Genomic DNA, 16,327 nt, shown 5'->3' with positions numbered 1-16,327 from the left:
CTTTTGCAAAGAAAACGTTTTTTAAAATCACAACAAACTCTACGCACCCCAAGGAGACCAACCAGTGACTGGATGTTCATGTCTCCGTATGAAAAAAATGTTGTGTTGCGTTGGGATTTATTGTTTGGGCTATTTTCTAAAATTTCTTTTAAAAGAAAGTGGAAAGCTTTGTTGCTGGGGCATTGGCCATGGGTTCTTCTTGATGGGTTTGGTTACAGACTTCTGTTTTTATTATTTTGTAGGGTTGTTTTTTTTTTTTCAAAGAAAATAAGCAGTTTGTTGAATTTTGTTTTGTAAAGCTCCCAGAATCCATGCCTGCCCCTCTCTTTCTGCTTCTTCCCCAAGTTCCACCCTAACCCAACCACTGCTTTCTTCCCACTCCCATGCTGCAGAACCTGCCCACTTTGGCTTTTTAACTTGGGGATTTTGGTTTTTTTGAAATGGAACTTTATTTTGTGAAATAAGAACAAAGCAGAGCGTGACTTGGGCAGTGGAAGGGGTCCATCCTTCCTCCTTTCTGCTCCTCTTCCCCGCTTACCTGCCTCCTACCTGGGGAAGAACACCAGACTTTGGCTGCAGGGAAGAGAAGCGTGTCCTTGGGCGCTCCAGAGACAAAGCCCCTGATCCCTCATGCCTGCCCATTGGACAGAGACAAGGTTTCCTCCAGAATGTCAGACAATGAATTCAACTACTTCTGCTCTTCTTCTTGCTGCTATGGGGACATCTCCATCCCAGGAAATCATCTTTGGCTTCAGCTCTTCAGGAATCCTAACTCTGCTGCTCTGGCTGGCTTTTTGTGCCATCTCCAGGAAAGGAGCTGTGGACCTGTCACTTTTCCCTTTCTCCCCACCTCTTTGCTGTGCTCAGAGCCCCAACAGCTAGAACATGTGCTGCCTTCCTCTTCCTCTTTGTCCCCTGCCTTCCTCCCCACCTTCTTTGCCAGGCATGGATCAGCTGACCAGCTGCTTCATCTTGGTGTAGATGATACTGCCCCACAGGACTTGGTAATTCTCCACCCCTGACCCTGGGATCCACAGTGCCTTCTGACATCCACCTTTAGGGATGCTGCCAGGGGAGACCATTACCCAGCCTCTCTGCGTGCACTGACTTACCAACAAGCTTTGGGTTGCATGTTAGAGAGAGAGAGAGAGAGAGAGAAAGAGAGTGAGTGAGTGTGTGTGTGTGTGTGTGTGTGCTCGCTGTTTGCATTTGGATGGGGGTAGAAAAGGATATACCAATCTCTGATTGTGTAGTTCAGCCTGCACTGTCCTGGTGAGCTTGCCCTTCTCCCAAGGTTCTGGGCATCTGCAGGCATCTTCCTTCTTCTGGAAGTCCAGCAGGTATCTGGGCTGGAAATGTGCAATAACCACCCCCACCCCACATTTCATCCTTCCTATGAGGCTAGGATTCTAGGGGAAAAGGCCCATGATTTCCATCCTACTCACCCTTCTCCTACTGCAAGATTTATCTCTGTGCCCAGAGAAACAGTGGGAGTGTCATGCCGCTGCCCACCTCAAGGAACAGGCCTTTCCCTTATCACCTTCCCATCCAGAGTCCAGTTTCATAATTACATTGTAAGGCTATGAAAGGGAGGTTCTGTTCCAGCCTTAGGGACTGGGTCCTCTCCACCTATGGGCCAGGCTCCTCTGCACTAGACAATCAAGGACAGAAAAACATAAGATTGATGCATGATGGAAAATCAGGTGTTAAATAGGCTGAAGGGAGAGGGAGGGGGAATGCTGCAGCACCAGTGACTGAGATTCGATAATAGGCTCTAGCCCAGCCCCCTCCAATCTATCCTTCATGCTTCCTTACCCCCAAACTGCCCTTTTGTTCAATCTTGGGAGGGATGATATTGGTTTGCCTATTTTCAGTTTCTTTTGGGTGCTTTTTAAACTTTTTAAATACCCTCAATCCCAGCACATATTTGCTCAGAGGGTGCCCCCTTGCCTTTCCTATGCCTCTTGTTCCCCCTCACCCCTATTCCATTTGTCACTGTCAACGAGAAGTAACTCCAGCCCCTATGCATTCAGTTATCCTATCAGGATAGACTGGATGCTTGGGGCAGGGGGTAAGGCTCTGGGGAGAACTTTTGTTCCTAAGAGTTGGCCAAGGAAGACTACATAACTCCTACCTTGTCTGTGTACTCTTAGGGAAAAATAAGGAAAAAAGAATCCCAATAGCTTGATTTTAGGCACATCCTAAATGAAGCCTGGGGTTGTTGAGGGCATTGCCTTGTCCATGAAAGAAACAGAGGTGCAGTGGGGTCTCCCATCTTCCATATGCAGCAGAGGACGCTGCTACTTTTCCTTTGTCATCCCCCTAGGCCTACCCTCACCACCTGTTTGTTTGTTTGAAGTGTCCAGATAGTGGTGTTTAGCTTCTTTTGAAGAATCATTTCCTTTTGAGCTTGCCCTTGTGAAATCTCATTGTTCTTATTGGTTCCTTTTAATGGTGTTTTCCGGAAGAAGGGTTTTGGGGATCCAGGGGATTTAGACTGACCATTGACTTTAAATTTTTTTGGTGGTTGGTGGGGGCGGTGATGATGATTTCATTTGGTGCTTTTGAGTTGTTACTCTTGAGATACTTGGGGGGTGGGGGGAGGCAAGAATTTTTATGGTTTTTTTTTTTTCATGCGATCAGTTGTGATAAAGGGTGACTGGAGCAGAGAAATAGGGTGAGGGGAGGGAAATTCTTCCCCTCACCCCTAAGCCACAAACTGATGTAGTGGGGACAGCTAAAGGATGCTCTAGGTCTGAACTCAGGGGCCTGGCTAATCCTTGCTGCTTCCAGTCCCCTTTTGTCAGGCAGGGGCTGTGGCTGACGGATAGGGGGTAGATGGTAGAAGGGTCTCTGCTCAACCTCACATCCTCTCCTTTCGAAGAGTATGCTGTTTCTATGATTACAGAGATGCTCTTAGTATTTAAAATGTTTTTCTGTGTATCTTTTTGTGCATATGTGTATGCACACTTTTTTTTTTTTTTAAGGAAGCCAAATAGGAACATCACTGAACCGAACATCCTCTCCTGGGTTTTAGAGACCCAGAGCTGATTCAGCATTGCCATTGTTGTCATTGCTTCCCTTAGGGCCTGGATCACAGCAGGCCCCAAACCTAGGGACATGTTTAGACCTGGTCTGAGGGAAGGGGTGTCATGTATGAAAATACTGTGTTTTGGGGGCGGAAGTGGGGAAGAGAAGTGAAATATTTCTTTTTAAGATTTTGTTTAACCAAAGAAAGTTAAGCAGGTCCTAGTCTAGCGTCCTGTTTCCAGATTCTCGAGGAGAACCTGTATATTAGGGATGGAGGCATATGGACTGTAGGGTAAGTGAGGAGATGAGACTCAGAAGCTATGCAGGCAACCCCGTCACTTCTCCCCATTGCTAACAAACGGGCTTCCTCCCTTTGGTGCTAAAAGCTGGTGCTTCCAGTCTCCACCTTGCGGTCCCTGAGATGGCCTGCCTCTCTGCAACCTAGAGGAGAAGGGAGGGCCCCTCTCGAGGACTGAGTCAGAGGCGGGTGCTTCCTTAAGGATGTGAGCGAACAGCTGGAGGGTGTACTGCTCAGCTGGGAGTAACCTGGCCAGCTGCAGCTATTCTGGGAAGGGAACTGGACTGCCGTTTGCCACGTGCCCCACCTGCTGGGGGGTGGTGGCATCGCACCCCAGCTACCAGACCTGCACTTAGCGAGGGCAGTAGTACCCCCTCAACCCCACCCCACCTCTCCATAGCTTTGAGCAATAAAAACAGGTGAATGGTTATCATCCCCTCCCCCCTGGTATTGATGGGCCTAGGAGTGGTGAAGTAGCCAGTCAGAAGCAGGGGGAGGGCTTAGATTCTTTGTGCCTTGACATCCCTTGATCCAGTCACTTCTCCCTCTTCCCCAGCTTTCCCACCTCCCCCTCTAGTTCTCTTTCAAGTTGTGGCTATCCTTGTCTGTTCCCCTGAAACATCCTCTACTCCCACCTCTTCCCTCTTAAGCCCTAGCAGGGGCTTTCCTCACCAGCCCTTGGGAGTACCATGTTAGCTCCATCCTTCTGCCTTTCCTCTGTGCTGCCCCTCTCCACCCCGACCGAGGGACTCCTACCTATGGCTAATGTACTGTCGGCAGGCCTCTTTGCTCTCCCAGCCTCCAAGCCTGTTCTGACCGCCTCCTCGCTTTCCACTACACATCCAGCAACGTTCTTTCTCGTTACACATCTACCTCACAAATCTCACAGTTCATTGTTCAGAACAAGGGCACAACCACCTGCTTAGGCCCCTACTCTATCCCTTCACCTGTTTCAGGTTTGGGAGCAAGGAGAATGGGCGATATGGGTAGGAAGGGTTTGTAACTAAAAAGCAAAATTTAGTTGCTGCTACTTTGCGTAGAATCTAACAGGGCCGAGTTTGTAGTGTTGGTGCCTACTCTCCAGTTAACCCTGAAGAAGTTGAGGCAGAGCTGATGGGTCTTAAAAAGACCATGAGATAACTCCCTCATGACCAGTGGTTTAACACTAACTGGTCCAGGCTCCATAAAGGGAGAAAGTTTAAGGGCTGCAGCAGTAGCTTTTCCCTCCCCCAGTTTGACAACCAACACAGGCACAGGGGCTTTGTCATCTCATTTTCCTTATTCCCCTGTTGGGCTTTAAAAACAGCCTTATTCCAGAGACCTCTTTTATTCACCTTGGGGCACTTACCTCTCCTATCTTCGAGCTGGACTGAGGGGAAGAGAAGTTGGTATCCAACTGTCTGAGTTGAGTTTAATCTGAGGTCCTGATGGAGATGCCAACAGGGGACCATCTTTATGCTAATCCCATCCACCCGACACCAATCCCCATCTCATATATACCCATTGTAGACCTGAAGTAAGTTTAATTTATACTTAGAAACATTTTGTACAGATTTTTTAAAGTTTTTTTCCTTTTGATTTTGTTTATTCAGAGTTTCTAGTTTTGTATTCTGCCTGCTTCTATGCTGAAAGCACTCCAGCTTAGTATCCCTCTGTTTATCTCCTAAATTTTCCAATGTACCTCTCCCCGACCCTGCAATCTTGTGGAGCTCCAATTGTCTCATTTCAAATTGTTTTTAAATAAAATGATAAAAAACAAGCCTCAGTGTCCTGATCAGGGGAGGTAGGTTGGTGGTAGGCTTTTTTTTTGCCAAAGAAAGACATCTTCAAAACAGGGCCATGGAAAGCCAGTGCCTGGACCAAATTAAATAGTTGGGTTTTAAAGATAACACCTACACAACTTTCCTAATGAGTTCACAAAGGGAAGGGAAACAGGTGGCCCATCATTCCCAAATGTCTTGAAAAAGACTTGAGGTTCCCCAATCACCCTCCCCTAGAACAGGGCTCAGAACAGATAGTACCACAGAATCTCTATCAAATGTGGTTTTTATTCAACTGACAAGCACTTTTTCTACAGCTGTACTTGTGGAACATCACATGGCAACAACAGGAGTTTTCTAGACTTTTTTTTTTTCTTTTTCAACCTTATTAAAAATGAGATTGGTCCTAAAAATATAGAAAGAAATAAATTTAAATTCACAAAAAAACTGTACATTATCAAAAAAGTCACTAAAACACCACATTTGGTTATATAAAAGTTAGTCCCTTTTTGCCACAAAAGGAACATAGGAACAACTTTTGTTGATGATGTGGTTTCTTCCTGTTAGACTGATGTGGTAGAAGATGGGATAGGATTTTTTTTTGAGGGTGGGGGATGAAACTTGATTTTTAATATGCATACCCCCAAATACTTGAAATTATTAAGAATGAAGGCAGAAGGAAAAGTGGGAAGTTGACCACTTTTACCTCCAACCAAATAGGCCCCCAAAATTTCAAGCCAGCCTACCACCTCAAGAGTGCCTGATCCTTGGGGATTTGGATGGAGGGAAAAGAACACTTAAGTGGAACACATGAGATTCCGGACCATCATTCTCTTCCCCCCCACCCCCCTCTCCCAATAAGTTCAAAATTAATTCAGGAGCTTTTATATCAGGAAAAACATTACCCTGTGAGGGGGATGAGGTGTGTGACTGAGGGCAGGGAAGAACCCTCATCTATAATTCCAAACATTTAACACAAAGTTTGTTACAGCGCAGTTTAGATAAAATATAAATATTTATGCATAATATAGTCAATTCAAATAGTCTTCAATTCACCTCTTATTTAAAATAAAAAAAAATCTCAAAATAATTTCTGAGGTTTATCTGACAGAAAAGGCGACTTGAGAAATGAGATGGAAAAGGAGAGAAGCAAAAGGACAGAGAGAATGTAGACCCATTCTCCCTTAATGTCCCTCAGTGGTTATTCAGTGCAGCTGGTGGAGCAAAACCAGAATTATGGCTCTACCTCAACTGGCTCCTCCCTACCAGTAGCAAAGTTCCTTGGGGGATATGGGTGTCTTGGCTCTCTGCTTAAGCCCAGGGCCTCCTCCCCAGTGCAAGTACCCGTAATCTCTGATGGGAGGAGCCAAGGTTGGGCAGGGGAGCAGAGGGCCAGGACCCCATGGTTATGGCTGGGGCAGATGGCAGCTTTCCTCTTATACAGCGGGGTCACATGTCAGGGACAGTGGCGTACACGCAACCTGCCTCTCAACCATCTTGCTTTCCTGGTAACCCACCCAGGGCTAAGGAGGGCAGGCCAGGAAGCAGTAACAGAACTAAAAGCTACAGAAAACTTTAGGTTCTTCCTGTGTACAGGGGCAAGAGACACAAAGTTAACAGGATCAGAGATCCTGGAAAAGGACTGCAGTTTGAAACCTATACAGATGCCCTGGGGTGAGAAGGAGGAATCACAGACATCAGAAGAGGGGCAGAGAAAAAATGCCCATTGGCTGAAACTGTTCCTTGTATATTTCCAAAGCAACGAAGAGGAATAGGGGTGAAGGAAGGAAAGGATAAAACACAAACAATGCAGCAACACACACAAGGAGGAGGGGAGGCCAGTCAATCCATCTTCTGGGCAGGAAGGAATGGGCCCAAAGTTATCCTGGCCAAACTCAGCAGTAATTGTCCCTGAGGAGCTCCCAAGAGGGAGGATTGGGTTTAGGGGAGGGGGGGGGGGAAAAACGGGGCTGATGGAGCCAGACACTTCCCCACCCTCCCCCCACAGAGAAGGCTGGAGATTTGGAGGTAAGGACAGAAAAGCATCCACTGCTATAGATGAGGCTGAGCTAAGAAGAAAAAAACCTCTGAAAGATCTTTTTTTGTTTTGTTTTGTTTTTTAAGGATTTGGGGAAAGGAAGGGGAGGAACCCGTACACGATAGTTTTATATTATTGGATGAGGGAAGGAAGGCAGAAATTGGAAGAAAAAGTGTTGGAGAAGTGGGCAAAGGACTGGGGGAAGGACTGGACGTGGAAGCAGCATGTCCAGGGCCCCGTATCCGGCTTGACGCACTTGGGAGTTAAGTCCACTTTACTGGCCGTTACTACGGGTCCTCACACAGTACAGAGTGTTTCTTGGTTTCACACATTCACTAGAACTATTGCTATCATTAAATAGCCCCAAAGCGCTGGGGCAGGAAAGGTGGGGAAGGGCAAGGGAGGGGTTTCTACCCTCCCTTTTTTAATTAGAAAATAAAACAGAAAGGAAGAAAATTCTCTTTCTCTTTTTGGCTTTCAGTCCAGGAAGACCCCCTTCCCTGCCCCCCTTTATCAGAGGGGAGAGGAAGAGGAAAAAGGGGGAAAGTTGGGGAGTGAGGGTACAGGAAGCTGCCCAAAGGTGGAGTCCAAGATCAGGGCATGTCTGATTCTTGAGTGTAGACCCCAGGCAGCATCAGCAGGCGAGAATGGCAGGGTTCGGAGGTGGGGATAATAGGATCAGTAGGCACGTAGCGTCCTGCCCCTGTCCCACCTCGCCTCACAGATTGGCCTGTTTTCCCTGATAAAACTCTTCCCATCGGCTCTCAAAGAAGCGGCGCATGACGTGCCCAGCCTTGCCCACCTCGGAATCATCCTCATTGAAGGTCTGGCAATTGTCAAAGACCAAAAGGGCATCAGCAGCAAACTCCTCAGAGTTAGAATACCTGAATGGGGATGAAGACAATGTCAGAGGGAACGGGACGGAATTGGAAAAAAGAAAAAGCAGTGGAAAAAACGAGGAAAGAGAAGATGGCCACTCACCCGCCCCGAAGGAGACGTTCCCTCATGGTGGAGAAGTCCATGGGGTTTTTGATGATGCGCCTGTAGCCACTAACGAGCCGAGGATTCACGGGTTCTAAGAAGGGCCATGCTGAATCATGAGATTCCATCTCCATCAAGATGATCCTACAGCCAGAGAGATACAGGCGCACTGGAGGATTGAGCCCAACAACCTAGACCTGGGGGGGGAGAACCTGTGGCCCTGAGGCCACAGGTTTCCCACCCCTGACTCAGACCCTCCAACAAGAGCAGGCCCCGAATGCCCCATCTTCACTTCCCTCTACTCTACCCCATCACGATCACCCAGGTTCACTTACTCGCAGAAAGTGAGGTCACTATGGTGGTGCCTCATGGAAAGGCGGCGGCGTTTGGAAGAAGACAGCCCTTCCCCAGAGTATCTGGACACAGCTGCCCCATCCTGGCTCCGGGACACAGCCCGAGGACGACGTCGTTGCCGGCTCTCGGGCTCGGAGAAACCCAGTGGTCCACCTTTCCGCTTCTGGCCCCGTTTTGGAAAGCCCGGCTTCTGAGGGAATTCTCCCTCTGCCTGCTGAGGGAAGGATCAAAAGTAGCAAGGGAAACACCATTCCTATTATTTATGGATTCTAGTCCCATCCTATCGTAAGTCATAATTCCTATACTGAGTTTTAACTTTTTAAAGCAGTTCAATTCAACATAATTTATTTACCTAACTAGCATTAATGAGTAAGGTAGGTAAAAAACCATTCACTGAAAATGAGGAAAATTAAGGTACAAAAGAAATTAAATGATTTTCATTTGCCTTAGGTCCCTATCAAGACCCAAATCCACCTGCTTTTTCCTTTGAAAATGCTGTACTTACAAGATGGAAGGTATGAGTGGCCGGGCTGGAGCATCCAAAGGGATCCCAGCACTCCCTTGTGGGGAATAGCAGATCCTTTAGGTTCTGAGACGGAGGTAGGGAAAGGACAAAGGGCCTCACCTGGGCCACACAGACAGCGCAAAACCAGTCCCCTTCAGGAACAGTGTCCATCTTGGGTCGGTGGCAATAAATGTGGCAGCCACGGTCACAGCCATCACAGAGCAGCAAGAACTCATCGTTATCACCCTTCCGGCACACCAGGCACGTCTGAGGAGGGTCACAGGGAGACGTGAGCCCCATGCCTTTGCCTGCTGCTGCTCCTTCTTACACCCGCCTCTCAGCCCCCAAACCTGCCCTGGGACCCCCAGGCCTCTCTCCGAGCCTCTCACCACTTTGTTGACAGACTTCTCCCAAGCAATGGATCTCTCCAGCTGGTCCAGGCAGAGACACACTTGGGCAGCACTCCGGCACCTCTCCAGAGTCTGCCGCCAAGTCCGGACCCGAGGAGTGATCTCATACGCTCTGGGGGGGGGAGTGGGAGAAATGGGGAAATGGCCTTTGGTGGGAGAGAGCTCCCCACTTGCCTCCTTCCCACAGAAAGGGGCAAGAGCCATTTGGTTTTTGTTAGATGAAGAGGGACAGGAAAAGGAAGTTTTTTCCCCTAGGAGAAGGAAAAATAGGTACTTGGGGGGGGGCAGCTCCCCAAATGTTTTTCCTTCAACATAACGGTGTTACTCACATCTCGGTGGTCCCCAGAGCAGTGGAGTCCGGAGGGCTCAGCAGTGCCTTCTCTAGCACAACTTCATGGGGTGGCCAAAGGGGCTCTCGAAGGTACCTTCGCTCCACGTTCTGCTCCAGCGCCGCGAGCCGAAGGACGGCCAGATCCAGGGGGTTGGTGTCCTCCCTCTGCGGTGCCAGTCCCTCCCGCCCTCTGCCTCGTGCAGTGATGTCCTCAAGGGGGTCAGGCAGATGCTCACAGTATGCCAGGTCCTCTCTGGCAGAGTCTGGGCTGGGACACGTCCAGCCCTGGGGGTGGAGAGAAAGCAGGTCAGAGGGAAGGGAGAGGGCAGGGACTCTCCTGGAAGAGATGGACCCTTCAGACCTTGACAGAGTCAGAATTAGGCCTTCAGATTTCATCTGATTTCATCTTCATAATTCCCTGAGGGGCGAGGGAAGGCTGAAGATTATTTTCCTCAATATTTAAGAGGGAAATCCCTGCTTGGCTTCTTCTCCCCCCCCCCCCCACAAAGATCCAAGGCTCCCCATTATACCCGGATCTGCAGATCGGCCAGTAGTACCCGCTGTTCCAGCTGCTCCACGCACTGCAGCATCGCCAGGTCTGCCTCATAGGTCCTCTCGGCTGGGGACCAGCACAGGAGCTCTTTCTGAGACACCAAGGGGAACCGGCTCGGCTTGAGAATGGAGTCTAAAAGGAGAGTGCAGGTCAACAACTGCATTTGGGTTTCCGTCCAGATGTCACTGGTCCTCTGGGGGGGGGGGCACCAGGGAAGCTCGGGGGCTTTGCAGACGCACTCACCTGTAGGTGGTCTCAGGCAGATCTCCCTCAGGAAGTCCCTGTGCTTGCTGAGGTGCTTGTGCAGAGCCTTCTCCCGGATGCCCCGGGGGTGGAGGGCCCGCAGGGTGGCCTCCAGCTCCTCCGGATCCCCGATCCACCACCAGCCCGTGCGCATTTCTGCAGGGAGAGCCAGGAGCATGAGGGCACTGGCTCACAGAGGACACACACCACCTCTGACCGGCTTCCTCATCAGGGTGCTCACCTGGAGGCACGGGCTGGGCTGTCAGCTGAGTCAGGTATCTTTGTTCCATCTGCTTGAAGAACTTGCTAGGGGGCCGACCCCTCCGTTTGGGCTGCCCGGGCCCTGTTGGGGTTTGGGGCCCTTTTCCTGCCCATCTCTTGGGAGCTGAGACAGAAAAAGGGGTGGAGGAGAGTGGCTTTGGGGAACAAGGTTTGGCAGCACTGGGTCCATTCACCTGTTAATGGAGAAATTTGGAAGGTCAGAGTACAAAGGAGAAGAACAAGGGAAAGAGAGAAGGGGAAGTAGGGAGGAAAATGGAGAGCAAGGGAGGGGAAGGCGAGAGGTCTAGTCCTAAGCTGAAACACCCACCTACCCACCTACTTGTGGATCCCCTCTCCCTCCCTCCAGCCTCTTGGGCGGGGTGGGGGGTGAGGCTAAGCTATGGTTCTTACTGGCTGAGCGGAAGCAGGTGGTGTTGGTGGATCAGGGGTGGGATCGTCCTCTGAGGCACAAGGGGATGTCGAGGGAGCAGCATCACAGGGTGTCCGAGGCAGCAGGTTGAACCAAGGGCCCCGGGGGTTGGGGGGATCAGGCTGGCTGGGCTCAGGCTCCTCAGGATACATTGGGGGTCCAGGCTCTAGCTTGCCAGGGCTGCTGTCAGGTGTGAGGACAGAGCTGCTCAGCAAGGATCGATGGCTCTGGGTTTGACTCAGCCAGGAGAGGAAGGCTGACTGGCTGAGGTCATGCTGGCTCTGGCCCAAGGACACAGGGGAGTCCTCTGGCTCCAGAAGCCCGTTGAGGGCCTGCTCCTGGACCTGGGCTTGGGCCTGGGTTTGCTCCTGGGCTTGGGCAAATTCGTGCTCCTCCTTTGCCACAGGGGATATGGGAATCTCAGGCTGCTCAGGGACAGGCTTGGTCTTTCTGGGCCTACCCCTGGCCCGACCACAAGGTGACCAAGTCTTGCCATTTCCTTCAGCCAATTCCCTCTTCACTGCTGAGAAAGGAGGCGTGGAGGGGGCTGGAGCGGCTGCTTCCTTTGGGGTCTCAGCTTCCCGTTTTATCACATCCTCCAAGGCTATAGAGAGAAATGAGAGGTTCAAAATACAAAATTAACATCTCCCTCCACTTCTGCCTCGGGTTCTAGACCGTTCTCCCCATTCTTCCAAAGTTTTCTATGACAGTTACAGTAGTTTAGAGAGAACACTTGAGTGTACCCCACATACACACCCCCTTTAAAATGGGAGAGGATGTTCAAAGCCCAGACCCCCAGACACCAATTATGGGAAAGACGGAAGCACCAACCTGTGGCTTCCTCAGCCCCTTCCACAAAGACCCCAGACAAGTACGGCAGCACCCAGTATCGCCGCCTATATCGATCCTGGCCTAGAGAAACTGCCCTCAGCATCTGGGATGAGTGGAGTAACTTCTTGCGGAAAAACAGCTGGCGCTGGAGAAAGATGAAGCCAAAGCTCTAGCCAGCTGTGCACAGGGCTGCCTCAACGCTGCCACAAAGTAGGCCTCAATAGTTGTACCCATCTGGGAATTTGGGGTAAAGGATGCCATTACCTTGGTGAGTTTTTCTATCTGTCGCTCTAGCTCAGGAATACTGAATGCCTGGGCATCACCCTAGAGAGAGCAGGGCAGAGATGAAGATGCTGGTTAAGAGTGAGTTGAGAAGTGAGGAGCTTACAGAACAGTCTCTATTACACCAAGAAAGGTAAACATCCCTCAGCCCACCCCCCATTCCAGAACGGCACCTCCTCATCTCGGCGGCCCCGCCGACCCTGCGAGGCTAATGCTGCTGCCGCCTCTTCTTCTTCCTCTTCTTCCATGCCACTCGTCTCCTCTGGGATCCGGGAGCTTCGCCTCCGGCCTAAGCTCTCCTCTGAGCCCAGCAGTTCTGCCTCGGACCGCCCAGTTCGCTTAGCCAGAGCCACTTTCAGCCTGGGAGTGGGAGTTGGGGTGCAGAAAGGAGAAGGGAAAGAGTAATAAAGAAAACTGACCCTAGCAGCATGAGCAGCCCTCTTTACCTCCTCCCCAACCCAACTGAGCCCCATGGTGGAGAGCACCAGGGCTCCCGGAAGCCAGAGGACCCTCCCCGAGGCCCATCACCTGCTCTACCCCTACCTCCGAAGCCGACCTTCAACAATCCATTTGTTCCTCCTGTAGCTGGACATGTTCTCAAGGGTCTTATCAATCTCACTGTATGGGAACAGAGATGAGGTCTGAGGAAGGGCTCGTGGCTGGGAAGGGGCCCCCCATTCAGACAAACTGAATCCTGCTATCCACATAAGACATAGACTGGGAAACAGAAACTGTGGAGGTGTTTCCTCTTGGGGAGGATGTGGAGATCTCATTTCACTAAGCTGGCCCTAGAGCCCCTCCAAGCCCTTAGGCTCTAAGCCCCTGGTAGGCTCATCCTCCCATCTGTTCATCTGTGCTGACTTGGCCTATGGCTTCCACCTCCTGAAAGCAAGGTCAAAACCATGACTCCTTACTTGATGATGAGGTTGGAGCCATTGAGCTCATGTACAAGGAAAGCCAGCACTGCAGCCTTTTGTTGGGGTGTCTGTGCCTGGAAAGGTTTGGTGCGAAGGCTGTCGCACACTGCTGGTTCTGCCCCATAGGCCATGAGGAAACAACGGAGGATCTCTGACACGTTGTCCCTTGTCAGTGGGATCTCGGATACTTTTTCTCCCAGGATCTTCAGTGACTGGAGAAAAGGAAATGGAATGAGGAGAAATGTGAAAAGGAAGGGAGAAGCCAGCCAGCCCGGCTCTCAATCCTCCCATCCTGACATGAAAGGCCCTCACCTGGCAGTAGGCAGGTAGGCCAGGGTCACAGAGAGCAGCCCGAAGCAGCCTCACCAGTAGGTCCTGCACCTCGCCCAAGGCCTCGCCTTGGCACAGCAGCCCCTCCTGCAGAGCCCCCAGGCTGGGCACATCCTTGGCTGGATCCAAGCCCAGCACTTTGCCAAAGCTGTGCAGGAACTCCACAACAGTCAGGCAGTGTGAGAAAGCACTGCTGGGTAACACCAGACCAGGAATTCTTGAGAAGTCAGGCAGGGGCTGTGGAAGTGAGAAGGAAAGCAAAGGGCACAGGCCCCTGTCAAAGAGACCAGGAAGATAAGAGCCAGGAAAAGGAGATTCCTTCCAATTGTCCTTCACCAAAAACATCGCCACATCCACTTTTAGACATGTCCAAAACAAAACATATGTTTTGTTGGACTATCTTTCCTCATTATAAGGAAAGGCTGTTTTTGTGGGGTGGGGAAACAGAGGAGTTGTAAAGCGGTGATAGTGAGAGGGAAAAAAAGAGCATCAATGACACATTCGACAGAAATACACAGGAGAGGACAAGTTCAGAAGGGGACATAAAGCAAGATAACGTTGGCACTACTATGTTAAGTTAGATAGAGATAGCTAGAAGAGCTTCACTTTTTCCACAGAGAAGCCTACTTTTCTGGACCTCTTTATATATGTATATAATCATGTTTGTTAATGATTTTCAAGCTATGCATGCACAAGCATGCGCGCAAAAACACACTTTTTAATATCTCTGTAAGGAATTGTGGCAAGATGGATGAGTTAGTGGTATTGCATGCTGGCCTAACTGTTCTGGAAATTAATCTGGAATTATGCCAAAAACCTGACTAAAATGTCCACAACCCTTCACCCAGAAACTCCAGTACTAGTCACATACCCCCAAGGAGGTCAAAGACAAAAAGAAAGGCCACATATGACACTAAATTATCTATAGTAGCACTTTTGGTGGTAGCAAAGAACCAGAAACAAAGTAAACAAGCACTGATTGGGCAACGGCTAAACAAACACGAACACAATGAAATACGACCGTACTATAAGAAATGAAGAATATGACGAAAACAGATGCACAGGGAGACCCATCTATATGAACGGATACAAAGACAAGCAACCAGGGCCAAAAACCCAACACACACAGTGACCACAACAATGTAAACAAGCAACAAAGACCACTGAAACAGAATACTTTGAAATGATGAAAACCAAGCTTAGTCCCAAAGAAGAGACATGAGAAGGAACATACTGAGAAATGCAAGTTGTGTAAACACAAAAGATATCAGTAAAAACTTAAAAAAACCCCAAAACCCTAGCGTCTCCATGGCCATTGCTTCCCCTGCCTGGACCCCACCTCCTAAGTCACCTGGTGGTCAGCCAAGCACATGTCCTCCGTGGGCCTCTTCATCTCCTCCAGGATCATCTGCTGTCGCTGTCGCTCCTCCAGGCGCCGCTGGGGGGCTGACACCCGTTCAGCTTTACAGGCCAGTTTGGCCTCCTCCTTCTCCTTTGGTCTGACCTTCTCTTTCCTGACTTTCTCTTTCAGTTTATCTGCCTTTGCTCTTACCTTTTCCTTCTCAGCCTATTTATCCAGAGAAAAAAAGAAAGATACACACAGATGATGTTGGCCCAGCTTGGCTATCCCCAGACACACACGGCCGGTGTGCCTAGAAAACAATGAGACTCAGCTGCCTGTGATTTACAGTCTGAGCGCCTCTTCTGTGCCAAGGGCTAGAGATGCCGAGAAAGGTGAAAGGTGGTCCCTGCCCTCAGGGAGCTCATAGTCTAACAGGGGAGACAACATGCAAACAACTGTACAAACAAGGTTATGCATGCATATTATGAAAGTGTGTGCATATGCCTCACGTATATCATATACACACACATATATAGATAGATGAGAAATTACAGATCTTCAGCAGAGGAAGTTCTACATTAGCAATAAGGAAGATTGGGACAATCTTCCTACAGAAGGTGGGACGTCAGCTGAGACTTGTAGAAGGCAGAGAGGAGGAGGAGGACATTCTAAGTGTGGGGGAGAGGGGAAACCCTCAGTCAGGAGACGGGAATTTCTTGCATGAAGAAAGCAAGGTCAACGTCACTGGACTGTGGAGTGTATGAGGGATGTAGGGTATAAAGAAGCCTGGGAAGGTAGGAAGGGGCCAGGTGTTGAAGTTCTTCCAAAGTCAAACAGAAAATTTTATATTTGACCATGGAAATGACAGGGAGCCAGTGGAGCTGAGTGAATAGGGGGTCACATGGTCAGACCTGCACCTTAGGAAGATTCCTGTGGCAGCTGAGTAAAGGATGGACTGGAATAGAGAGAGACCCTTACTCAACAAGCTAGTGAAGCAGGGTTGGGGTGGCGTCAGCAGCAAGAAGGGGGCATGGCAATCAGGGCCTGGCCCATGGATGAGGGAAGGAGACTGAGAAGGGGACTGAGTGGTGAGGCTGGGTGGCTCAGAGGGCTACGTGACAGAGAAGGCCTTCCTCACTCACATCAACCTCTGGCCCCGTCTCCTCCCTGTGTACACAGACTCACACTTACCTTGGACTTCTTCTTAATTTCCTTCTGCCTGGAGCATTTGGCTTCTTGTTTCCGTTGGTTTTTGGCCTGCAAACCACAAAGAAGTGAATCCCTTGTAAAACCCCTGCTATCTCTGCCTGAACTACAGACTGCAAACACACATGCAGCAATGGGGTAAATGACAGGGGACCAAACTCCCCCGCCTAGAAATCACTACTCACATCACACGGCCCCTCCCCAGCATGGGACTTGGACAATCAA

At 49.9% G+C, this 16,327-nt stretch overlaps 1 protein-coding gene across 6 annotated transcripts in view; it reads right to left on the bottom strand.

The window, feature by feature from the left end:
- Nucleotides 1-5,356: 5,356 nt before the first annotated feature.
- The window catches only part of BAZ2A (bromodomain adjacent to zinc finger domain 2A), a 34,772-nt gene continuing 23,801 nt past the window's right edge, over nt 5,357-16,327 (bottom strand). For 3 of the 6 annotated variants that reach the window (XM_027854938.1, XM_027854937.1, XM_027854939.1), the window contains exons 12-29: nt 16,088-16,153; nt 14,906-15,121; nt 13,537-13,791; nt 13,222-13,436; nt 12,851-12,925; nt 12,481-12,688; nt 12,290-12,349; nt 12,026-12,170; nt 11,176-11,798; nt 10,745-10,958; nt 10,504-10,659; nt 10,238-10,392; nt 9,706-9,992; nt 9,356-9,488; nt 9,087-9,233; nt 8,443-8,675; nt 8,108-8,251; nt 5,357-8,010 (exon numbers count right to left, since the gene is read on the bottom strand). In XM_027854938.1, the coding sequence (XP_027710739.1) occupies nt 7,845-8,010; nt 8,108-8,251; nt 8,443-8,675; nt 9,087-9,233; nt 9,356-9,488; nt 9,706-9,992; nt 10,238-10,392; nt 10,504-10,659; nt 10,745-10,958; nt 11,176-11,798; nt 12,026-12,170; nt 12,290-12,349; nt 12,481-12,688; nt 12,851-12,925; nt 13,222-13,436; nt 13,537-13,791; nt 14,906-15,121; nt 16,088-16,153 (3,498 nt within the window). In that variant the 3' untranslated portion in view covers nt 5,357-7,844. The remainder of the gene's footprint in view (nt 8,011-8,107; nt 8,252-8,442; nt 8,676-9,086; nt 9,234-9,355; nt 9,489-9,705; nt 9,993-10,237; nt 10,393-10,503; nt 10,660-10,744; nt 10,959-11,175; nt 11,799-12,025; nt 12,171-12,289; nt 12,350-12,480; nt 12,689-12,850; nt 12,926-13,221; nt 13,437-13,536; nt 13,792-14,905; nt 15,122-16,087; nt 16,154-16,327) is intronic. The other 3 variants (XM_027854941.1, XM_027854943.1, XM_027854942.1) reach the window with 3 other exon arrangements.

The sequence above is a fragment of the Vombatus ursinus genome, unplaced genomic scaffold (genome assembly GCF_900497805.2).
Source record: "Vombatus ursinus unplaced genomic scaffold, bare-nosed wombat genome assembly UNPS02010769.1, whole genome shotgun sequence".
In the NCBI taxonomy this organism is placed as follows: domain Eukaryota; kingdom Metazoa; phylum Chordata; class Mammalia; order Diprotodontia; family Vombatidae; genus Vombatus; species Vombatus ursinus.
The sequence above is the reverse complement of the archived record's forward strand: the minus strand, read 5'-3'. Positions and strand labels throughout refer to the sequence as shown.